This window comes from Astatotilapia calliptera, chromosome 17 (genome assembly GCF_964374335.1).
Source record: "Astatotilapia calliptera chromosome 17, fAstCal68.1, whole genome shotgun sequence".
Taxonomy (NCBI): Eukaryota; Metazoa; Chordata; class Actinopteri; order Cichliformes; family Cichlidae; genus Astatotilapia; species Astatotilapia calliptera.
In genome coordinates this window covers 2,576,717-2,603,206 of record NC_137438.1, presented here as the reverse complement: position 1 = coordinate 2,603,206, position 26,490 = coordinate 2,576,717, and the positions used below count along the sequence as shown (strand labels likewise).

Sequence of the window (26,490 nt, the reverse complement as noted above, 5' to 3'; positions counted from 1 at the left end):
GTCATGCTGTATCAACACAACATGCAGTCATCATCACCAGCCTCATAGCCCAATAGTTCTCTTTTGTCTGTGGAACGAGTTTGCTTCTGCAGGGAGCGCGCATCCTCGAGCCTGCTGAGTGGTCCTGATGCTGGTTCTCATGCACGCGTATTACATCACTTCTCTGTTGCGCCATTGGCTGAGGGTCAACTCCTCCGCCCTCCGCCGCGAGCCACAGCATCCCGACGCAAAGCAGCGCTGTTTCAAGCAACCTCATCACGGTCATCATCTTCTTACCTTTAAATACATCAAACCACACGTACACAAAGCTGTTCACGTGGGTGTGCGCGTTTTCTTTTTCCTGCACTGGCGGCTCGTTTCGACGATGGCCGAGAGCGAGGCAGATACGCCGAGCACGCCGATTGAGTTTGAGAGCAAATACTTCGAGTTTGATGGAGTGCGGCTGCCGCCCTTCTGCAGGGGAAAGATGGAGGAAATCGCCAACTTCTCCCTTAGAAGTAGCGACATATGGATTGTGACGTACCCAAAGTCAGGTAAAGGAGCCACCACACCACCCTGTGCACGAGTGTCTTCGTGCCTTCGCATTTCTTGCTGCTCGCTACTGCAGCAGTTTCTGCAGGCCTCTCTTGTTATTATCAAAGTTTAACAACACGAATAAAACACGAATGCACAGGTAGCCCGTATCTAGTATCAGTCACAGGGTTCATTTTGCGTAGCACGCAGGTATCACGGTATCGTGAGAGTTGCAAATCCGTTCACTTTATTGCAGTGGGTGGATGACGATATCTGTTTATGATGCTTGTGCAGTAGAACTACTTTTTATAGGCCTCTATCAAGCATGTACACGTAGCATCAGCAGCCCGTACTTCATACTCAAATATCAGCAAATAAACGAGTCAGACTGATTAGATCGATTAATGGCTGGCTGAAACACATCAGTGCAGCCTCCACAACTACTGTGGCCTTCATCATCCACCTCACTCGCATGAGCACTTCTAGAAGTTGGTGTTTACATCTATCCCCAGAGTGTCTTTGCGCAGCGCTGCTGCATGCGTCGTGCCCTGCTGTGCGCTGGGTGGGTCCGGTCATGTGACAGGTGGTGGGCAGCTGGAGCAGTGCTTGCAGAAGGCCAGAAGGAGTTTGAATATTCAGAGTTTAGTTGCATTTCTATGTAGCACAGCAGAGGAAAGCAACCCAAAGGACGGGGTGGCGACCATCGGGGATGTTTTGAAAGTTTTTGGCACAGGGTGGTTGACGGGGCCCAAAGGAATCAGAATATCTGATCATAAAAGCATTTGCCAATGAAGCAGAACCTTTGAGGAAAAATCGAATTTTACTTATTATTAAAAAGGTTTTATAAGCAAAATATAGTTATACTACTATACACTATATACTATACTATACTATACTATACTACACTATACTATACTATACTATACTATACTATACTATACTATACTATACTATATACTTTGGGATCATAACTGTTGCTTTATTACAGCTTCATTAAAGTGTGTGTGAAACATCACATTTTAATGTTGTTGTCCATAAGACTTACTTACATAAAGATAATTAGCTTTAGCTGTAATAATATAGTCCATTATAAAATAGAACAATGTAATAATGTACGATTAACGGTACTCTAGACCAATGACATATTAAAAGGGGTGGTTTTCATTTAGTTTTGCCTCTTTAACCACCCTATACGCACCTACAGTGTACATCTGGATAGATGCATGCATAGAAGAGCATTACAGATAGCTGTAAGCCACAGAGGCACTTGAGAGGAGCACATGTCTTCTCAGATCTTGCCACTGCACTATTTTGTTCAATGTCAAACATTTTTTGATCCAGTGTGCTGTCAAGACAAGAAACACTGGTATTGCACACATTTCTTAAAAAAAAAAAAAAAAAAAAAACAGTCACAGGAACACTTCAGAAGAACTCTACAAATTCAGCACAGCATCATTAAATTAGTTTATTTGTTAGTGCCTATTATACAGTGATAATGACTCAGAAGTTACAAATACACCCAACAACCCAACACACTCACTTAGAACTGAAGCACAGACTCAGAAATCTCCAGAGAACACTGGTGTGATTTCAAAGTAGTGATTTTTTCCCCTGGATTAGAGCCAGTGACATTTGATAAGGTCACCAGAGCTAAAATTATTGGGAACAGCAGTCACAGATGCCAAGAATGATCCCTTTCATAAGTTTATCACAGCAGGATCAGGAATGATCCGTCACATTTGTACACCAAAACAGTGCATGTTTGAGCAGAACTTGGTGTCCTTGGCACGCAGCTGGTCTCCTGAGGTTCTCTGCAATATTCTGCAAATATTCATTTTAACCAGTTACAACTTTGTGCATCCAAGCAATCTTTGTTTTTAAGCTTAAACAAGCTTTATATATCTGTAGTCTTTTGGTGCATAGGAGAAAGAAAGCACATGTCAGGCCACATGGCTGGGATGCTGCAGAGCTATGATGCCATTGGCTTACATGTGATCATCTTAGCCAATAGGATTAGCAGCACTCCATAAACCAAAGGGAGGGCGTGAGCGATATGATATTACTTAGGTCTGTTTCATATGTCATACTGTATACTTGCACATCCTTGAAGTTAGTGGAATCAGGAGGTCTGGCTCCACAAACATATTGAACTTTTATCAGGGATTTTGTTTCCCCTTTTTAAACCACAGCTGTCTTTAAGCCATGACTGTTCATTTTCCTTAAAACATGCGTTAGGTAACTTTAGGCAAAAATTCTAAACACATGGTCAAAGGAGTTAGAAAGACTGGAAAACAGCAGAGTTTGAAAGAGGTGAGCTGGGAGAGTCTGCAATGTGCTCCTGAGTATCCTGCAGCTTTATGCTCCATCCATTTAGAAACTCTATGTCAGTTTGTGCTACACTGATTTGGTCTTTCTTTATTTAATCTGTCTCTAGCATTTCCATCAGCTTTATGGGAATCCAGTATCAAAGTCTCATATTAAACATATGATGAGTGAAATTTCCAAACATAATATCCATATGCTAACCATACGTTCCATAAGTTCACTTATAATCAAGTGAAGAATTTGAAATAAAGATAAGGACTTTAATTCTTTACTAGGAAGGAGGTATGAAATATGCATTGTGATGTATTTAAATTAAAAACCTGCTACTGATCTGGATCAAAATTTAACAAAAATGCATCCAGAAAAAAGAAACAGATATAATATCAAACATAATATAACACAAACTCAGCACAATGCTTCTTGGCAGTAAATCTTATATCATTGGAGAGCCTGTTTATTTCCCTCAAAATCGTGCAACATTTGCAAGGAAAATGCAAAGTTGAGTACGTGAGTTGCACCTATGAAAAGCTTGTCAAATCTTCTCTGGCAATGACAAACAGTTTATTCTGCTTTTGACTCTTGTTTTAAGCTTCTGGTACCCCAGGTACAGACAATAAGGTGCCCGATAGGCGCCTGTGAGCATGAAGTATTTGCTCCAAGCAGTTTCTAATGTTTCAGTCACAGCAGCTATGTGACTGAAACATTAAGCACTTGTAAAATTAGGCTGCTTACATGCTCAACCTTTAAACACATTGTACTAGAAACATAAACTGGTAACCCGTCCTGGTTACCAGTTATCACAGCATGACAGAATGACATCATATTGAATGAGGATCCAGTTTGAAAATGAACTCATTGCCATTGCTGCTGGTGCAATCCGGACACATGATGGGCTCCAGTTTTCATCTTTCACCAAGACTTACTGTTTCAGTTAACAAAATCAGTTTATATTATTTTATATTGTTTAATGTGTCATGATCTGCATTCAAGCTTAGGTTGCTTAGGCTGATTTATACACTCCGTGCAGGCAAATTAATGCTTTCCATAAAAATGAGTTCTCTATGATTTTTTTGCAGAATCTCTAGGATTTTTGATAAATTATTTTCATTCTTTGTTGCTAAATTAGATGAAAAAAGTGATTCTTTTGTACTTACAGAAAAAAGAGATTTTCAAAATGACCCCAAACTGTTGTGCAATTGAATACGTGTAAAAATCATCCATCATTTGAATCTCAGAGTTATTATGAGAACAGTGTTCTCTGTTAATCTTTGTATCACAGGCTCCTAGAGGTTTTTTAAACTTTTAGTTGTAAGCCGCAAATGATTTTTTTCATCTATCAACACACTACATAACTGCTGCTAATGGGTTATAAAAATGTTCTTTTAGAACGAGAAAGCTTTTACTGAAAAACTTTCTTATGCAATTTATTCGGTTTCAAAGCCAGTATGTGGCTAACTTCACTTTATTTTTCTCTAAGTGAGAGTAGTCAGTCTTATTCATATCACTCTGTAATGTAGAACACTGGCAAGCCTTTAAGTTATTAAGAAACAAGCTGGGATGAATTGATTGCATCGTGTTAAAATGCTGACTTTTTCCATTGCTTAACAGAGAGGCGTCCTTCAAGTTTCACATGGTGTGATCTGCATCTGTGAGCCAAACTGCCCATAAATCTTTGGACTGGCAACAAATAAGACATTAATAATGTGAGAATGGTAATGTTTTGTAACTAGCGATTAAATGGTTACAATGTAATTGATTAGGGTGACTGAAAAAGTGGAAACAGTAAATAATTTCTTCCAAGATGTCTTTTAGTGACGCACACACTTTTACATGTGACTCATTGAGTTCCCATGGACGAATTAAGGCCTCAAAGACTGTTTGGGTGTTCTGTGCTGCAGTACAATAGTTCAGTGGTTAGTTTGTATTAATCCAAGCTCATCAGCTGTGGATCCAGCAACTTTCACTGTTTCATGCTGAAGTTTGACTTTTGTCATTGTCCCCTGATTGTCTTTTCTGTCATTGCAGGCACCAGTCTACTTCAGGAAGTTGTGTATCTAGTGAGTCAGGGAGCAGACCCTGATGAGATTGGCCTTATGAACATTGATGAACAGCTGCCTGTTTTAGAATACCCACAACCTGGGCTGGACATCATACAGGTAGAGTGAGTCACTGACATCACAGTAGCAGACACTCAGCACCATAACCAATTTAGAACTGAGGCAGCAGGTGAGATTAAATTATTCGATCTGGTAAAACAATGCAAAATCTAGCCTGCTAACTTAGCCTTCCACTGTAGCCATGTTAATGGGTAACTGGTTCAAGACTTACTGTCATAAGTCTTGCTTATAAATGCAGATAATTTAGAAAATTTAATAAAAAGCAAAGTCATCAAAAGTTTGAATATTACATTTCCCACTTTTACCTCCCAGATATACTGTTTATTTGCATTAACTGAGCTGAGACTACAAATGGAAACTTGAAAGTTAAAAATCTTGTCCCCTGGATATAGATTCCTCACAGGCATATATCTGTTTATTCCTATAGATTTAGGAATGAATAATTGTGTGGATTACATTATGACAACATTAAAACGAACTAACTGCTGATTTAGATCAGCCCATTCTCACTCCTGAAGCGTAACATCCTGACGATTTGTCACGTCCCACGGCGTTCCTGAGGAACGCGAAAGGCGACCTTCGGCATTCTTAAGGTACGCGCCGGGTTATGGGTGAAATACAGTAGAATGACGGTCCCACGGTAAAAGACGTTCCAGCCACGTATTCCAGCTCTAACCATAACCTTACCCCTAACCTTAACCAGCACTGTAATGACGTGAAATAGTGTTTTCCAAAGCGATTTGAGGAAAATGAACGAACATGTGTGGATGGATTCCAAATGGTTCTCACATTTCCTCATTTTTCCGATCTCGTCATTTGTTCACACTGCAGGTCTTGATGCTCAATTCCAATGTTTTGATCAAATCCGATTTTTTTGTCTGCTCGTTCACACTACAATTAAAATGTGACAGCAAACGCGCTCTAGTGTGAACGCTCAAAGCAGCCGCATGCGCAAAAGAAGACGTCACACACAACGCGCTCTGTTTAGACCCAGACCAAACAGCATTGTTTGACTGATGTTGTTTCGGACTTTACGTTTCCCAATTTTGCTTTAAGTTAAAGTTATTTTGTTATTTACATATGGCCTAATAATGATCCTTATTGCTGTTTTAGAGGAGCGGTGTTGTAAAGTATTCAATTCAATTCAATTTTATTTATATAGCGCCAAATCACAACAAAAGTCGCCTCAAGGCGCTTCATAGATACAGAGAAAAACCCAACAATCATATGACCCCCTATGATCAAGCACTTTGGCGACAGTGGGAAGGAAAAACTCCCTTTTAACAGGAAGAAACCTCCGGCAGAACCAGGCTCAGGGAGGGGCGGGGCCATCTGCTGTGATTGGTTGGAGTGAGAGAAGGAAGACAGGATAAAGACATGCTGTGGAAGAGAGACAGAGGTTAATAACAGATATGATTCAATGCAGAGAGGTCTGTTAATACATAGTGAGTGAGGAAGGTGACTGGAAAGGAAAAACTCAATGCATCATGGGAATCCCCGGCAGCCTACGTCTATTGCAGCATAACTAAGGGAGGATTCAGGGTCACCTGGTCCAGCCCTAACTATATGCTTTAGCAAAAAGGAAAGTTTGAAGCCTAATCTTGAAAGTAGAGATAGTGTCTGTCTCCTGAATCCAAACTGGAAGCTGGTTCCACAGAAGAGGGGCCTGAAAACTGAAGGCTCTGCTTCCCATTCTACTTTTAAATACTCTAGGAACAACAAGTAGGCCTGCAGAGCGAGAGCGAAGTGCTCTAATAGGGTGATATGGTACTACAAGGTCATTACGATAAGATGGGGCCTGATTATTTAAGACCTTGTATGTGAGGAGCAGGATTTTGAATTCTGGATTTAACAGGAAGCCAAAACAGGAGAAATCTGCTCTCTCTTTCTAGTCCCTGTCAGGACTCTTGCTGCAGCATTTTGGATCAGCTGAAGACTGAAGAATGTTTTTAGTCATAGCGCCCTGCTCTACTCGGGAGTGAGAACGTGTTGTTTAGATCTATAACATAAGGAGATGCTGGTAGTGGTCTCTATGTTTGACCAGCACCATCAAACTGATGCTAATGCTGCAGTAAGGTTATTGTCTATCAGGCTGCTCTTTGGTTTGTTTTTGTTTCACCACCAGTAACAATGACCTCATCTGGTGTTATTAAGATTTTTATTGGGGGAACTTTTGTAGGACCTCTTCCAGGGTCGTAAAATGTTATATGAGACACTCTACTGGCTAAAACTCAAACACCTCAGTCGTGTCAAAGCTGCAGATTTCTTGGACAAATGTCCAGAGTTGCACATGATGGGAAAAGTTCAGTGCAGATTCACTGTGTTTGTCTTTCACAGGAGCTGTCGTCACCTCGTTTGATCAAAAGCCATCTTCCCTATCGATTCCTCCCTACAGCCATGCACAATGGAGAAGCTAAGGTTAGTTCTCTAAGAGGCTGAGTTCATCAAATCAACAAGTAAACAGGGAGATTCAGCAGTCATTATTATTTCACTAAAACACAGAGGTAATATATCAACCTAGTATCACGGCAAAAAGTCAAATAGACCGCTTTGCCTCATGTACATGCACGCAGGAGCTGCAGTAAAACATCAGATGGAGATATTCCATTTCAAGCCAACATGAAAATAATCACGGGAAAGTGTTCAGACATTATTAACACTCTTACATGTAGATACATTTTAGCTGCCTAGCTTTATCGTTTCTGGCATTTGAGCACCCTGAAATGTACGCCACACGTCTTTTGCTCAATGCAGACTTTAAATATATTATCTCCCACTGCTGGTAATCCAACTTCTGTCCACGGTGGACCAGCGTGTCTGTTACACGCCTTGCTGTGATACTGGGTTAAATCTATACTTCCTGTTTACAGCGAGTACTGTTGCCCTCTTCCAGGTGATCTACATGGCTCGAAACCCTAAGGATTTGGTGGTATCCTACTACCAGTTTCACCGCTCTCTCAGGACCATGAGCTACCGGGGAACCTTCCAGGAATTCTGCCGGCGCTTCATGAATGATAAACGTGAGTATACAGATTAATAGAAGATTTGGACATTTCATGTAATCCACTCCATAGAAGCCCTGTCCTGTTTTGTCGAGTCCCTGTATCTCACTGATTGATACTTTTCCTTTATAGTGGGATATGGTTCCTGGTTTGAACATGTTCAGGAATTTTGGGAACACCGTATGGATTCTAATGTCCTTTTCTTGAAATACGAAGACATGTACAAGGTAATATCACAACTGTTTTGTGGGCCCTTTTAGCATCTTATTGCTAGTTCATGGAAACTTACACCCAGCTGTCTGCCCCTGACAGATGACTTTACTGAATTTTGTGTGCAACGTAGGCAGTAAATTAGGGGGAAATTGCTCCTATGGAGCCTGGATTTTCTGAGCAGGCATTCTGGCCTTGAACATACCCATATGGAAAAGAAATAGTAAAAACTTACATGATTTACTCATGAAAGTGGCCACTTTCTCATTACTTTCATATATTGTTTTTAGGAAGTGTCCAAAACATACAAGTTTCATTATATAATTTTTCAAGGGATCTTATATCTGTTTTCACTCTTGTATGCTTTTCATACAAGTTTCACACAAGACAGATACAAACTTTATAAGATTTATATATCTTTTCCATATGGGTAGTTTTTGCCCTCTTAGTATACTAAACTATAGTTTGACTAAGGAACTCAATAGGATAAAAATCAAGAAGCATTGAATATTTCCAACTAAACCAAAAATCTATTTTAATAGAAATGTGTTTATATAATATGTTTTTGCTCTTTTTTATGCTCTATGGGCGTTAAACTTACCAGCCTGTATCAACGCATAAGGGCATAGATAACATCAGAGGTTCAAGGCACCAGCTACTGATTGATAAAACAGTACGTCAGGACTCTAAGATCAGGCAGACCAATCTTAGAAGACACACAGGATAGCTGCAAGTACCAAGTATCCAAATACATTTCTACCGTTCATCAGGCACCCAGCTGGAGTAGTAATCTGAACGAGTTCAATGTCACTGATGTCACAATATGAAAACTTTTCACGATGCATGGAGGCTCAACCTTCAGCACACCGAGGGTATACGGGCAACAGAAAGAGGGGGAGGGAGGATTAATGCGTGTCAAATCCAGGAGGAAACAAGCAGAATCACGCATTAGCGTTATTTTAACAACAAAACATTTTCTCTGTGTTTGTTTGTTACATTTGCTTTCATAGATTTTTCTTCCTCTCCTCTTCAGGATCTGGGGACATTAGTGGAACAACTGGCACGTTTTCTGGGTGTCTCCTGTGACAAGGCTCAGCTGGAAGGCATGGTGGAGAGCTGCAACCAGCTCATTGAGCAGTGCTGCAACTCAGAGGCACTGTCCATGTGCAGAGGTGAGTGGGAGAGGAAAGCTCAGTTATTTTGTTCTGGGCACAGACAGCATAAAACATGCACATACCGACTGAGACATCAGCCATTGGTTTAGGACTCTACACTCTGAGTAGAGGGAGCAGTGCTAATTTAAGAGCTAACACTAGTTAGCTATATTCACAAGTTGTCTCCATAAACTGTATGGGTGCAACAAAAACCCCCCACATATAGTTACAGACTAATAAAGCAATTGAATGCACCCACCAAAACTGCAACACAATCTTCACACAGAAAGCCATAATTAGTCAAATCATGCAAACACAGTGAAGACACCCATCTTAGCAGACGCCCATCAGAACCAGCTACAGACACTCATTAATCAAGGCCACTAACTCAAATATCCAGGTGGATGTAATTCAGGTAAGGCTCTTATAAAGAGGGGATCTTATCTATCGGCAAGTAAAGGGAACTGCAGTTTTTGTGATTTCTATGTTCATTTTACAGCTCTGGAGGTTGTTCATTGAGTCTTCTGAATAGGCAGTTTAACTGTATGTATGGTGATTACCTGCATAGATATGATGCAATATGTTAGTTGATTAATCAGGAGAAAATCAAATGTGTCTGATGTTATATTTTTATCTATTATTTGTATTATTTTGAACTATTTTCCAAGTGTGGCTAAGGGTAACACATAAATACCAATATAAAAACAGGACATGCTAGTTTACAAAATCCAAGCACAGAGCAGGCAGCTGTAATATGTCACCGCTAGTGGTGGCTGTGTAACATCTTAGAACAGGGGTCCACAGACTGTAGGCCAGAAGTGACCCACCAAAGGGTCCATTCCACCCCCACTGATATCGCTGTGAGTATGCAGAGGAATAGAGTGCAGGAATATCAGACTGTTGGTGCTGCTGCTCTGAGTTTGTGCATCTAAACCTAAAGCAATGCCTCCCGTTGTTTACATTGTGTCTGTGTGTAGTATGAAGAGTAAAATATTACTGGAAAAATGAATGAACACAGAAGAACAAATTCAAACAAATGCTGCAAACAAGAAAGAGTACCAGGAAAACACAAATCTTACAGGACATTGCCCACTTTATATTTCCATGAATAAGTGCAAAAAATGCAGTTTCTGGTAGAAGATTGGGTAAGCTCATCGTGGTAGGATTGCCAAATGCCCGAAGCAGTGGAGGAGAATCGAATTTTATGCGTTGCTCACGTCAGTGAAAAGTCAATTATATAGCAGCTTCTCTTTCAAAATCACTGCCCTTTCATGCTACTTAATGCTACTAAAGAAAGTAGCAGCTGGGTCAGATCTTTTTGGTCCTTTGCTCTGAGCTGTTTGCTGAGAGTTGTTAGTTTCTTACAGTGCTTACCTCCTTGTTAACTCTTGTGGTGATACTACAATATTGTGTAGTTCGATTTCTGTATGCTCCATGTAGGTGTATTCAAACCTTTTTGTTTATAGCAGTTTCATTGTTTTTCATTCTGTTCCCATTAAGAGATTAGCTGTTCCCATTAGCTGATAGAGGTCAGGATGCAAATAATCGAAGCTAATCATATTTGGGGTCAAATTCAATACAAGCTAGTGCAGACAAACTCAGACAACAACTAAATCACTAACTATAACTCTCGACTGCTGCAAAGGAAATGTGTAGCATTGCAGATTACACATTTCCTAAAGTCAACCACACCATAAATTATTTAATGTACACTGAGCTTATAGACAACATTTTTTAAGGGGAGATAACTACATTGATTTGTGTTGGTTAGTTATTAATGTCCCTGGAGACGATAGTTATGTTGCAAGAGTTTGTGTATGCAGACCAGTCTCAGGTCACTGACCTGTAGTAAACAGAGCAAAGGCTTACCCATGCAAATTTACCTAATACTAATAATATCTCACAGCTGGACTAATAATCTGATACAAGCTAAATACATCCACGTCTAAGTTGTTCCTTATGTGAACTATGGTAAATGGTAAATGGCCTGTATTTATATAGCGCTTCACTAGTCCCTAAGGACCTCAAAGCGCTTTACATATCCAGTCATCCACCCATTCACACACAGGTGATGGCAGCTACATTGTAGCCACAGCCACCCTGGGGCGCACTGACAGAGGCATTACAATGAGATTAGGACTTTATGAAGAGAAACACCTTTCTGTTTCAGGAGTTTAGATCATCACGCAGTGTCATAGTCAATACTTTACACTGCAGGTTAGCACAAGGCTACTTAACGTTAGCTTCTTAGTAATTCAGTCACTCAGAGCTCTTGGTGCACAATACTACTTTAACTCATGTAGTCAATGATTTATATCAGCGGTCTCCAAACTTTTTTGCGCCACGGACCGGTTTATGCCCGACAATATTTTCACGGACCGGCCTTTAAGGTGTCGCGGAAAAATACAACAAAATAAAACCAGTACCGGTACCGAAAAAAAGAAGATTTATTCATAACACACGTGAAAAGACCCAGGAAAACCGAGTTAACGATAAAAACGATAACAAAATAACGCTGAAAACCGATAAAAACCCTGAAAACTATACATTTCACACCTGAGCCTCAACTCTCGCGGCCTGGTACCAAACGACTCACGGACCGATACCGGTCCGAGGCCCGGGGGTTGGGGACCGCTGATTTATAACACATATGACTCGGGACTTGACAGTAGGTCTTCACATAGCAAGGGGCAGGTGTTAGACACAGTTTAGGATAAACCCTGCACTCCACCTGAGCCTCAACTCTCGCGGCCCGGTACCAAACGACTCCTAAACTCCTAAACTCTGTGTCTAACACCTGCCCCTTGCTATGTGAAGACCTACTGTCAAGAAGAACTTTACACTTCTATGGGTGCAGCTTTGGAAATGCTGTTCACAAACACATAGCTGACTCTGTACTTCTTTGGACAAACCCTGAAAGCAGGTTTTTGATGTCATAAGAAAATTCTTGTTAAATGTGACCCTTGTTATCACAATGAGAGCTCTGATCACTCGCTTCATCTTTATTAACTTTACTGTATGAAACTCTCTTAAACTGACAACTGAAGTTATTAAGCTAACTGTGAATTTATTATTTAAAATGGGCTGATCGCTCCATCAGGTCTACACCTCTGATCAGTAAATGTTAACATACATGCTGCATGAGTTGAGAGGTGAATACTATGTTTAACTATGTTTAATTATTTATATACTGAGTTTTAAACGAGTGAATGTTAAATTGTTTGATTAATGCAAAGACAAGTTCTGTGAAAAATATATAAATTTGTGAAAAACCTTTTGACTGGAAGGATTATGAGCTTGGTTTATTAACGTGCCAATGTTAAGATAGTTAATTTACAGGTTTGGTGTTTTCTCAATATGACCAAATATTAAGAATATGGTTTCAAAGAGAAACACACACTGAGCCTGCTAACAATGCTTATACTGGCATTTAAATTTATACAACTTTCATCAATAGATGTTTCTGGTTTGCCTCACACACTACATAGTTTCATGGTCACATAGCAGCTAGTTAGTGTGTGCTTGTGGGTCAGTCAGTGCCTCCTATGACAGTTATAGGTGATAGCTACCAAGGCTCTGTGACAATCAATCACAGCAACTGTAACAAATTGCAGCTGGTAGGGAGATTCTCATTTTTTAATCAGCGGGTCGATGTAGTCACCAACTGATCTCCGGGTCTGTGTGACTGGGACCTAAGAATTTAACGCTTAACTTTATCAAAATGATCGCAGAAGAAAACAAGATGATGTGATTCAACTGTAGGAATGACGATGGTTCGAATACAGAACCAAGTTATAGTTAAATTAGTTATGGCGTTAATTTAAATAGTTTTGGTTAAATTAAAAATGAGTTGTGCCAAGGTTACCTGCATGACATTTCATATTGCATGACTATGTGATTGAATATTTTTGGATTATTACATAATGCATTCTGATGAAAACATTATAGCACCAGTGTGTCTGACTCTGCACTGCAGACTGTAGTTTAACACTGGAGTGTTGTGCAGGATGTGACTGCGTTTGTTTTGATTGAACCTTTCATGAGTTCCATGTACAGTCATATGAAAAAGAAAACTGTCAAATGATGATTTATTATCTATCAGAACTATTTTAGCAGCAGTAACTTGAAGTGTCCCCTGTTTTCTGTGTGACCTCCAGTCCCTTCAGTAGTTGAGGAAATCTGGCGTACTCCTTCATGTCATTGTTCAGTTCACTGAGGTTGGAGGAACTGTGTTTATGCATATCTATCTTAAGGTACTTCCACAATCGAGTTGAGCTCTGGACTTTGACTGGGCTATTGCAAGACCTTGACTCTTTTCTGTTCCAATCATTTTCATGTTGCACGACCCAGTTTTGGCCACGCTCTAGCTGACTCTAGAGTACTTTGGTACACAGAAGTCTACACGGTGACTGCAACAAGTCCAGGTCCTGTAGCTGCAAAACAAACCCACTCATCACCTCTCCACTGCTATGCTTGAAGGATTTCCGCTTGGTCTCTTCTGTCCAAAGGACGTTGTTCCAGATCTGTTGTCCTTTGTTTCAGAGAAAGCTTTGCAAACGCGGTCAAGTTCATTTTAGAGAGAATAGGCTTTTTCCAAACAAGCCATACTTGATCTGTCATTTTGTAATTGTGCTTTCTGAAGCTACTTAATTCCTACAGAAACAGTAAGGGTGCGCATAGTTTTTCACATGAGTGTACATGTGTTTTACATTTGTTTCCTTATTTGTTATCATTTTGGTTTATGTGTATATTTAGTTTTTTATGTTCACTTACAGTTTCTGTCATCTGTTTTTGTTCTATGTTTTTCCATCTGTTTTTTTTCCTTTTAGTCTAAGGAAGTCTGGTGTTTGATCTGCTATAGGTTAGAGAGCTGACAGTCAGTCACATACACACTGCAACTGGTGAGTCACTGCCGTGCCGGGCTGCATTCAGTCTGCAGCAGAAATACGCTCAATAAGTTTTGGTGTTTTGAGCACAAATAAAGACGGTGCTTATTAAAATCCTTACTACGCTCCATTTCCCTGCAGGTCGTGTTGGTCTGTGGAAAGATATCTTCACCGTGTCTATGAATGAAAAGTTTGATGCGGTATACAGACAGAAGATGGGGAAGTCCGACTTGACCTTTGACTTCTGCCTGTGAGGAACGCCTGACCATCTCTCCGTATCGCTTCCCGACTCACTTATCTATGCTAGCTCATTTCCTGTCGAAACCCAAACTCCTACATCTTCCCTCAGTCAATCTGAAGTTCAATAGTTCAACCTAACAGTGAGCTCTCACTAAAAGACTTTTCACATATGCAATCCCATGTCAGCAGAAATCAGAAGTCACACTGTTGTGGAGATTACCGAATTTTTTAAATCAATAGTTAAACCAAATCTCCCTCAGCCCCTACCTCCACTGCTGTGTGTGTTTATAGTATATATCGACTAGATTAGGGTCAGCCACTGAACTGAAGTCTTGGTGGGTGGATTCATAACAGGAATTTAACCTGTATGCAGATATTTGTGATGAAAAACGTTGGAAATGAACGGGGAAAGTTGTTATAGCTGTCCTCAAACATGCTAACGACAACACTAACGATGTTGAGTCGGCACTAGTTGAAGGAAAAAAACGATACTTTGAACCACCAACTGTTTGGCAGCATTATGGACACGACCTCGAGCTGTTGTCAAAGAGTTGTATGTTTACCATAAGTCCAGAATATTCAGGAGCCACAGTCATTTATCGCTGTGGCCATTTGACAAACATAAGCTCTGTTTTGGTCTCAGCTAAAATAACGATGAAAAATATCAGGTAGACGAATAGTGCTCGCCATCAACTTGTAGGTAAGACTGTGTGAGGACAGTCGATAGGCGCAGCAGCAGCGTATTTCTGGAAATGGGTTAGAAAAAACCAAAACGATGAGCTGCAATGCTAAAAACGTCTTCATCGGGTTGTCGCTATGAGCCACAACTTTGAGATTACACAAAATGTTTTGACCAGTTTTTACTGTAAACACATTTACCACGCAGTCTGCCAGATCTTTTATTTGTGGTCTATATAAAATACCTTTATTTAAACAGGGAAGGCTTTGAGAGCAGGCTCTCTTTTACAAGGACCCCCTGGTTATGACACACATGAAAAACATTTACTTTGACTCATTACATAAAAATAATATAAAGAAACCTCTTGAATTATGTATAAAATCATAACAGATAGAAACTGAATAAAACAAAAATAATATTGCATCAGAAAGAAGCAAGTATGATGCAAATATCCATAATCGATTTATTGCAGCAATTTCCTACATTGGTATTATTGTGATAAATTTAAAGGACTAAACAGTCTTGGTACCAAGTATAGTGTGAAGTTGAAATATAAGCAAGAAGACACATCCAATATTCCCATGAAGTTTGCCAATAAGAGCTCTGTAAATAAATAAAGTCCAGTGTTGTTCTCGTCTCACTGCCAGCAGCTGCTACCTTGCTTTCTTATATAAAGCATTGTAATGTTTTCTAAATCTGCTCCCAGATTTGAAACTGAGGGTGGACTGAGGCCGAGTCAGGGGAAAGCATATCGATGATTTCAACACGATTCAAAACAAATAAATCGTTTGCTTTCTGCATCACTGGGAATACAAGCCTTAATTTATAGAACAATGTCAGCTTTTCTGTGAAAGACATCTTTATTCCACTAATATAATTTGAAAGCATAACTTGTCATTAAGGCAGAAATCTGGGTATTTACAGCAGGTGTCCTGGTAAAAGTAGTAAAACTCACTACAGTGTAACTATTAACCATCCTCCTGATGTCAGCAAACATTTGGTGCGAGTTCAACAATTATTTTTAGATTAATTAACGTTTAAAACTGCTTGGTGATTAGAGGGCTCTGCTCTGCATCAGCTACAGATATTTGGACACGTCTGATGTGAGTGTGTATGAGATGTGGAGAGGGACAACTGTCTTGTTAATCCTCAAACATGTCACCCGAGTACATCAGGGCCCCGTCAAATTCATTGACTGTGTCTAGATCCACACAGTAGTGGTCGGGTCAGGTCTGGAAACATTGACATAAATGGATATTTATGCCATCAAATTCATCTAAAACAGCTTTTGTCACATAAAAGAATTGCAATACTGGATTTAAAGAAGAAGTTATGTTATCTGCAGTTTACCAGCATTTAGCTGAAAGTAATGGAATGTCGCCCTCTGGCGGTCTAAATGGGGAGCTGCACTCACTTGCACATGTCGTGTTTTGGAGGCAGTTTTGGGCATCATAATTGATGTTGGGTCACCTGGGCGGTAAAACCTGATGACAGAGCTGACACACCAGAGCTGAGCTGAAGCATAAGGATCATTTGGAGTGCATTATTTCTTTTTAAATTACTTTTAAGCTTTGACAAAAATCGGTGTTGGGGACACAGATCTGTTGGACTCATCGGAAATTCCTACTGCTAATCCCACGCATTTGATCTTATGCGTGGGGCCAGTTGTTGCGACATACTCACAAAATTTAACCAGTTTTTTTTCTCTACAAAGAAGGGAACACAAAGGGAATCAAGCCTGTACCACCACAGTGGACAGTAAAATGTTTTTTTCTCAGAAATGTCAGGTTTAAGAGGGGTGGGCAGAATATTAACCCATAACCAGCATTAACTGTGTTCTGCTACTCAGTGTAGGGCAACAACAGCACCACTGTCTAACTGGAGTCAGACTGGAATCAACCTGAGCATCACTTCCAAACAGTATAGCACCTTCTACTCCTTCTCATCCTCTGTTGCTGCAGTAGTTCATGCAGACTAGTCCCTGCGCTCTACCTGACACATGTGAATGTCTTTATTGTGTGGATGTACACTACAACCTCAGCACAACTCTGCACATTCGTTTTTTCATTGTTCTTATTTCCTACTGTAACACTGTTTACAACCATTGGCAAGGCTTTAGCAAGTCCAACTCCACCTATCCTTTTATTTGGGGTTTTTATACATGCCTGTCTCTGTTTCAGGACATCCTTTTATTGTATTTGACATGCTTTGCTTTGCTGGTTTATTAATAAAGTAATGTCTTCATGTGATATCCGATGGATGGAGAGTCTTTCTTTTAATTGCTATAATGCAATTTATTAAAAAAAGTTTAGTTTTAAAATACTGTTACTGGACAAATGGGGAATGAGAATCATTTACTCAGTTGTTTGCTCAGAAATCTTTGCTCTGAAAAAAGAGGCTGGCCACAGACATCTGGAAAGCACTGGGCTTCAGCACGTGAGGCACATTATTCCTAATGACTGCATTGAGCCTTTTAGGTTCTAAACGGACATTTTTCTATATTTTAAGGTCAGCTGGTAAAATGTTTAAACATGCTTGTTAGATTAAATGGTGATTGGAAATTGGCAACAGGTAAAAGTGATAAATTACGGTACATTGCTACTTACAAGTAACTGTCAAGTAAATATCACATATATGGAGGTTACATCAGCCATCGTGATACTGCTGTTCAACTCTTCGCCAGTGTAAAGCTGGTATAAAGGTGAAAGACCATCAGCAGGTTAAGCTGACTCTTTCCAAAAGCAAGTCCCACAACTCAGCAACACATTATTGAAATTTTCATTTCTGTGGTGAACAGGACATAAAAACTGCATGTACAAAAATATTCTTGGCTCAAAATCATTTGCCCCTGTTAAAGTTATGCTTCTACCACCATCTTTGATGTTGCAGATCTCACTGCTGGATGCCACATGGCTTACATGAAACCCATGAAATCGTAAAACAAAACAGAACAATTACAATTGTTTTTATACAGCACCAAATAACAACAACAATCGCCTGATGGCACTTTATATGGTAAGTTAAAGACACTACAATATTACAGAAAACCTCCAAACCAGATGATCCCCTTTGAGCAGGCACTTGGTGACAGTGGGAAAGAAAAACTCCTTTTTAACAGGAAGAAACCTGCAGCAGAGCAAGGTTAGGAGACATCTGCTGCAACCAGCTGAGTGTGTGGCAAGCAATACAGGACAAAAGACACTGGCTGTGGAGGAGAGCAAGACATTAATAATAACCAACGATTATTAATGAAAAAAGGTCAGTGACGAAGAAACACACAGTGCATCGTGGGAAGCCTCCAGAGTCATAGGGTCACCAAAATCCAGCCTTAAAATAATCAAAATTGCAAATCAGAAAGTTAAAATCAGCCTTACAAGAATATTTTGACCTCTTTAAAACAATATCAGCTGGGTCTTCAGATTGTGACTTTTTGTGGATTATTAGATTTTCTTGAAATGTGAAATATACTTATTAAATGTGCATATATTATTATTTCGTTAAATTAAATAATATCATTAATATAACATCAAGATACGGCTCACAAAGATGGGTCTTTAAAGTTGGACTGTCTTGTGTGACATCCTCCAGAAGATGGCAGTAGAAGCTTTTTAAAGCATCTGAAAGGGAGCTGACATTGATAAATGAGGCTGAGTGGCTGTGTGGCCGGTCAGGCAACAAGTCAGTCTAACAGACGGTATTTGTTTCACCTCTGTTGCATTAGCTGGCACTAGTTCTTCCTCTGCTACAGCCCACTGGCTTACTTTGTGCTATGTTTTATTTCCTGTTTTCCTCAGCAGCCTGCAGATGTTTACTAAAAATAAAGGTATAAAAAAACCTTTGGACTATAAAAGAGGTTGCTAATATTTTGGGTGGTGTGTATGTGGTTTTAAGTCATTACTCTGCATCCACAAGGCCTAATGAGAATACGAGGCCTTGTATCAGGATGTTTCTCCTCTCTGGCATTGATCAATCGAGCGTGTGCGTCTCTGTTGGTGTATTTGGCATCTGTGCGTGGTGGAGTAATTCCCGTTCTCCCTTCATCTTCATCAGTGTGCGCCATGCCTCTGTCACTCTGCTTCGCCACTGTAATCGTCTCCACTGTTCTTCTTTGTTCCGTCTCAGCGCTCACGCCTGACAGTTTGACTGCCTGTCTTTCCCACACAGATTTCTTCCTATAATATCAGCTCTTTGTGTCCCCCCGCCACCTCCCTAACACATACACAATCACACACACTAGCACAAACCCAACCTCACATTCCTCCATCTCCTACCCATCTCCCAACTCACTGTCTTATTCATTAAAAACACTTTGTGGGTGAATGCATGTGTGTGCTTTCAGGAGAGTTGGGGAAAGTTTACTTTAAAGGACTATCACCGGAGCAGCAGCTGTTGTTGCTGGTGACATTTTGATGTGGAAGTCGCTTTGTGCTTGAGGGAGCGACATACCACAAGCAGCTCCACAACCCAGTCGAACGACTGCTTCTTTTAAAATCAACATTGAGAACTAGGGTGAGAGCTTTGCTGTTAAATATGGATCAATTTTTAAATGTGTCCTGGTGTTTGTGCTTGTGGAAGAGATGCTTTTTGGATAATTAGAGCTCGTATAGAATGAGGAAGGGTTAGTGAAGAAAAAAAAGAACGAAAAAAGACCCCATAAAATATTTTATAATTTTGACTCAATGGCCCTCATTTTTTTATTTTTTGTTTCCAAGGAGACAGACTTCATTCAAATTAAAGTGGTCTTGGGCAACTGGCCTTCCTGAGACTATTTAAAGGTTTTATTTGGACATTGGTTGCGTTTTCATTCATTTTCAGTCCAGTCCTTGTATCTGACCCATTTATTTTCTCTTCCAAAACCGACTGTCTATAATAAATAAATAAATAAATAGCAGGACCCAATAGATGCGTCCGTTCAAAAGCATGAAGCATCTACTATCTTCCGTCGCCTCTTCAGAAATGGTGTCAATGGGTGACTGACAAGAAGCAATTCTTAGGAAAGGGAAACTGAAAAGAGAGGAAGAAGAAAAGGTAAATGACAGCGGGATGCCAACATACACACGACTAACACTGAAAATCCGTAGTAGTGGGTCTGATGGAGCGATGAATGCAAATTTTACACTTTTGGTTCAAATCATCATCAATACCTGTGGAGGAGGTGAGAGGAGGGGGGTACAAAGTGAGTGTCTACAGTCATCTGTAAACCATGGTTTGAGGCTGCAGTTCAGCCAGCGGTCTTGGGGATTTTCCCAAAATGGATGGAAGTATGAACATACGGCACTGCATGGTGAATCCACTGCAACTATGTTTGCATGTGTCAGGAAATTATTACACCTATTTCCTATTTTCCATCATACAGTTTTTGCCCGTTGCCTGAACACATTTTGCAAAACTTTGCTCATTGTGCCAAAACCCTAAACACAAGATGACACAACACTGGGAAATATACCATTCACATCTGCACCAAATTGAAACTCTACTCCCAAAACCTAAACTCTGCTATCAAAACCTAACATTCCTTTGTCAAAATGTAACTCTGTTGACAAAATGACACATACTTGCATCATATGCAAACACTTACAGAGCAGGAGGAACACACTAGTCTACTTTATATAAAGCACTGCAGTCTTTGATTTCCATTGTTCATTCAGAAGGCATATTTTCAGGAGACACATTTGCAAACAACCAAAAAAGCAAATAGACCTACTCAATATTGTACATCGCAGTACCATGAATTCAGATAAAGCAAAAAAAACCAAAACAAAAAAAACCCCCATAATACAGTAATAGAAAAAACACTATACTGTAAACAAAAAATCATGACAATTGTGCATACGTGGGCTCATGGATCCCGCCGTCTGTTGGGGTCTGGCCACAGGACCTCATCAACATCGCAAGCAATGTCCTCTCCCGCTAGGCACCGGGGAAAATATCCTCTTGCATGTCAAAACCATCCATGGATTTCTGTCACCTGAATGTCGCCGCAGGCCTGTTCCATTGCCTGCAGAAGAGGCATGCAGGCATGTAGTTGGCGGTCATATACACGCCATCTCCAAGCCGAAAAAAATTCCTCTATAGGGTTTAAAAATGGTGAGTAAGGGGGCAAGTATACCACTTCAAGTTGACTTTGGTTGGAGAACCAGGCCTGGACCAGAGCAGCCCAATGGAAACTGACATTATCCCATATCACCACAAACCTGGGCTGATCTGGTCTGTTCTGTACAACTATATCATGGAGAGCATCTAGAAATGTGAGTATGTGTTGGCTATTGTATGGACCTAGTATTGCATGATGGTGCAGAAGCCCTCGAAGGCTTATGGCGGCACATAATGTGATGTTTCCCCCGCGCTGCCCTGGGACGTGCACAATTGCCCTTTGGCCAATTACATTACGACCCCGTCGTCTTGTTTTGCTCAGGTCGAATCCAGCTTCATCAATGAAAATGTATTCATGAGGCTGTGCAGCTCCATCCATGGCCAAGATTCTCTGAAAAAAAGGGGAACATATCACTGTACTTGTTACGTTCCCCTGAGGGGTCTAGGCGGTGAGGGGGAAGTAACAAAAGGTGTCCAGGTCAGAAAAAGGAGTCAAGGAGGCAAAAGGGTTAAATTAAAGAGTTTTATTACAGTTTTTTACAGTCGCTAACAAGCGTTTGTCCAAACAGTTGTCACATTTGCAAAACTCTAAACACAATTAGCACAGCATCGGTCTGTTGTGGCCATACCAGTCACACATTTCATGTCGTGTTCACCCAATATGCAGTCAGTGAACACATTTCCACAATGCTTACATTTTCTTAACAGACAAGCTATACCTCCCAGCAAAATCATGAACTGTTTTTGTAGTATCTACGAATGTTAACACACAACATCCCACAATAGCAAAAACAATATTCCAAACCTTAGATACAGTATAAAAACCTCTGCTTCTGCAATGATATGTCGGTGGATCCGACATACCAGGCGGTTTTATCCCAGGTGCATCGACTTGGATAACATCAGATGTGATGTTGATGAAAACATGTGGCCTAACCCTGAAGATCGCAGAGATTAGATGCAAATCTTTTGCCTTTTTTTAGCCCCCCTCCCCCTCCCCCTCCCCCCCTTTTGATCTTGGCTTTTTGCTGTTGTTTTTTTGTTCAGAATGCTCTTGTGTGTTTCATGGATATTTTGTTCACTGTAAGCAATACTGTAAAACTTTCTCTGTCCTATCATACCGTGTTTCTACTGTACCTCCTGTGGTAAACAGTAAAGAAACAGAAACTTGTTTGCTTTTTACTGGAATGCTTTTGAATGTGAACATTACTGTACATGTGGACATACAGTTACCAACCAAGACATTTCTGGTGTCAATATGGTGGATTGCATGTTTCGCATGCAAATACCTGTGAAACTGAAACATAAATGTCTATGCAGTTTTTGTAATGTCAATAATAGCCAGTATTTTGAAACCTGGTGTACTTTGATTGACTGCATGTACCTTGTGAAGTGAAAACAAGTGTTATTCTTTGACAGACTAATTTCATTTTGAGTCAGATTTATAGTGTTTTTGTACAGTTAGTGTGTGCAGAGAAAGATGTGTTCTATTTTGAAATGAAGAGGTAGTATATATTTAACAAAGTGTATTTTTGAGAAGAAAATTATCCATTTGGCCAATTGTGTTTTGTAGGTGTGGGTCTGTGTTAAGAGTTTAGAAAAGGTATCTGAAGTATGGGTAGGCGCTTGTTAGCGACTGTAAAAAACTGTAAAGTAGCTCAACTAAGAGAGACGGACAAGCCGCTATCACCATTTAAGAAAAACAAACAAAACTCAGGCGTTGGTCAATAAAGCAAAGTCAAAAGGAAAGCGCAGCTCACTAGCTGGAAACCACAAAACACAGACAGCTCACTAGCTGCAAACACCACACACACACACACACACACACACACACACACACACACACACACACACACACACACACACACACACACACACACACACACACACACACACACACACACACACACGCTCACTAGCTGCAAACACCACACAAAATGGCACTCTGGCCCAGAGCTCACCTTTCCCTGGGCTTAAATACTTTTAATTACTGATGTGAGTCAGCTGTGTTACAGGGAAAGGTGGCACCTCAGGCAGAAGAAGTGGTGGGACACGCCCACACAGGCACCTTCAGGAGGAGGCCCTGCTAGGGCCGTAACAGTACTACAGTGCTACACATGCAGCACCCTCACCCCATCACACAGGTACCTGTGTAGCTCTCAGAATGGATCCATGTGGTACTGATATGGTACATATTCAGCTGCTACTGGACTTCACCAATACTCTATTGTAAATGTAAGGGACAGTTACACGTACCCGTACATATTCAGCTCGAAGTCCTTTGACCCTGTCACTGTTCCTCTCGAATGGGACTCTGTAGAGCTGCTTCATGGTGATGCTGTGTTTACCCAAGATGCGTCTGATGGTGGTGATGCTCACATGGTCTATGTTGCTGAACACTCGCCTGTCTGCAAGTATTTTCCGTCGTAGCTGGTGGAGACGGATGGCATTGTCTGCCCTCACTAGGTCCACAACAGCAAGTTCCTGCCGTTGTGTGAACAGGCGTTGGCGTCCTCCCCCAGAAGGTCTTCGAGTCATTCTAGAGAAATACAACCACATATTGTCATCGGTTTGCTTATTTTTCTTACAGTACTTCACTGTATATACTGTATCATCCACTGTACAACACTGTACTTCAATATAAGTAATCATGCTATGTTTCACAGAAACTACCACTTTGGCTGCAAAAGGAGCATTAGCACCCTGCAGTACGCTGTACACTTGATATGGTAACTGTAGAACAGTACTATGAAAACCATCTGAGTAGAGTAGAAGGCAGTGAGATGAAGACAAACCTGTTTTCTAGTCGGAATTTTCTTATTACAGATGCCACTGTGAAGCGGCTTAGATGTGGGTGGACTCTCTGCCCAGCTTCCCTCATAGTCAGGCCGTGGTTGATGACATGGTCCACCAAAGTTGCTCTTATATCATCAGAAATATGGGTCCGTGCATGGCCTCTTCAACCTCCTCCTCCTCTTCCTCTTGCTCTCCCTCCATCCATGCTTGCAAAGTTCTTGAAATGGCTACGCTGAGGGCTTTTTGTGGTTGGCTAATTGGTGTTCAGTTTTGCAAGTAAGTGCCTTCAGGTGTATATTTGAGTGGTTGCAATTACCCGATGTGTTTTGTATTTTGGATACATGTGTTTTCCAAATGGCACCCTGACATTTCATTTTTGAACGAAGTGTCTTATGTATGAAATAGAGTGTAGTATGCAGGACCATGTGTGTTGCATAAAGGAGTAAGTGTGTTGCATAATTGCAACCAGAGTGCAAAGCAGCACTTTTGTTTAAGGTATGGGTACATGTGTTTGGGGTATGGTAACAAAAGCTTCAAGTTGTGTTACTTTAGTCTAAGCATGGGTTTATAGTGTTCAAGCAACGAGCAAAAACCGTAATATAAAGAAATAAGGAGTGGCTCAAGACTTTTGTACAGGACTAGGATGTTAGGATGCTACAGTTTAAAAACAATTGTAATCCCACATTTTCAGCCATGATTTTCAAGACATTGGAGAATCGGTTCCAGAATTATACTGTAAATCTAGATTTGTAAGGATTATTTGTGTTTGTGTTTTTCTTTTTTGTTGCTTTACTTTAAATGAATAATGGTTGAGATCTCTTTCCATGCTAATTCGTTTCAATAACGATTCTATATCCGGTCTTTAAATCTGACGTCATTACCCGTGTCTGGGCCCAAACTCTGCTGCAGGTCCGTAAGTCAAGCGATCACTGCGGCATCACTAAGAGTTAAAAACTGTCTAAATTCTTTCATCTGTAATAAAATGATCAGCGTTGCTGCTTTACCAGGTGTAACAATTAAGTTTAACATCCAGGCATCCATGAAAACAGAATTTATTAAACTTAACGGAGTTAGAAGTTAGCAGGAAGTTAGCTCGCTAGTTTCCATCTAAATATAATATAGCATGTTCTGACTGAGGGATTTCTGAAACAAATTCAAACGTACAGCTCTGCTATCACTTCCAACATAAATGAAGACCGAAAACTAAACAGCAGTGACGTTTGTAGGGTTACTAAGGTTTGGCTAGCTGGTATATGATCGCTAGCGACACAGCTATGTTAGCATAATATAAACAGTGAAGCTGCAGGATGAACGCTAACTTTTTTCACCGCGATAAAAGTGAGGGTTCCCGATGGTTAGGGACAAATGTAATCACATGGCAGGATGCTGTAAACGGACCAAACGTCAGCCAGGAGAACAACTGAGATAATCCATCCACAATACGAGGTTAGTGATTCATATACTGCTGCATGGGCTGGGCTGGAGGGGGCTTAAAAACTGAGCTTTAAAATGAACAGTGGTAATAAAAATCGAGAGAGGCTGACAGTGATCACTGACTGGTTTTAGGGGCTTTTTGAGAATAAATAAAACAACATACAAAGCATTAAAACATGTTAAAAACACAAAAGCCTTATTAAACACAGGGTAGTTTGGGCCCGGAAGCAGGATCCATCACGCCATCACTTAAAGACCAGATTTTATGTGCATGATCAGCAATGCACAAAACCAAGAATAATACGCTGGTTTTATTTAAGAATAATTGTTTTTAAACAGCTAGGGCAACATGGACCTTTAATAAAGAGAGACAAAATCCATCCATTTTCTGCTGCCCATCCAGGACCAGGTGTGTGCAGCAGTTTGAGCAGAGATGCAGAAACCTTCTTCTCCCCAGTTACCTCCTCCAGTTCTCTTTCCTGCCACTTCACAGACAGCAGTGAACTCCTCCAGTATGAACTGAGAACTGTACAGGGACCAAATGGGCCAGTCACCTCATACTGCTGAAGCATTTCTCACAGGATCCCCTGAGGGATGTGGTTGAATGCTTCTACACGTCTACAAAACATATGTGGGCAAACTCCCGTGCACCTCGAGAGGATAAAGAGCCAGGACCAAAAAGAATATTGTTCCTTCTGAGTCCGAGGTTTGACTAACGGATGGACTCTCCTCTCAAGCACCTTGGCTTAGATTTTCCTAGTGTGGCTAAGTAGTGTGATTCCCCTAAACTTGAAGCAAACTCTCTTCCTCAAGATGGCAACCACCACCCCAGTCTACAAAAGCAGCTTCCAACATCTCCACGTGATTTTTCAGATATGTGTCACCAGCACAACCCTGCAACATCCAGGGGTTTAAGGAACTCTGGGCAAATCTCATCCACACCAGGGGCCATGCCATCAAGGAGCTGTTTAACTGTATCAGTGGGATTGAGGATCCTGGAGGTTTTCAGACTATATCATCAGTTGAAGTCAGCAATACCAC

The 26,490-nt window shown here is 40.6% G+C and overlaps 1 protein-coding gene across 2 annotated transcripts; it reads left to right on the top strand.

The window, feature by feature from the left end:
* Positions 1–168: 168 nt before the first annotated feature.
* sult4a1 (sulfotransferase family 4A, member 1) lies at positions 169–14,652 on the top strand. Of its 2 annotated transcripts, XR_003270192.2 has the most exons (8): positions 169–533; positions 4,864–4,994; positions 7,293–7,373; positions 7,849–7,975; positions 8,090–8,184; positions 9,201–9,339; positions 14,151–14,222; positions 14,349–14,488. XR_003270192.2 is itself a non-coding variant. In XM_026147831.2 (7 exons), the coding sequence occupies exons 1-7, from the start codon at positions 365–367 to the stop codon at positions 14,459–14,461; spliced, it is 855 nt and encodes a 284-aa protein (XP_026003616.1). In that variant the 5' UTR covers positions 176–364; the 3' UTR covers positions 14,462–14,652. The 2 variants fall into 2 exon arrangements, 1 of the variants encoding a protein (XP_026003616.1); XM_026147831.2 differs by lacking the exon at positions 14,151–14,222 and having other exon boundaries at positions 176–533; positions 14,349–14,652.
* The last annotated feature ends 11,838 nt before the right edge of the window (positions 14,653–26,490 follow it).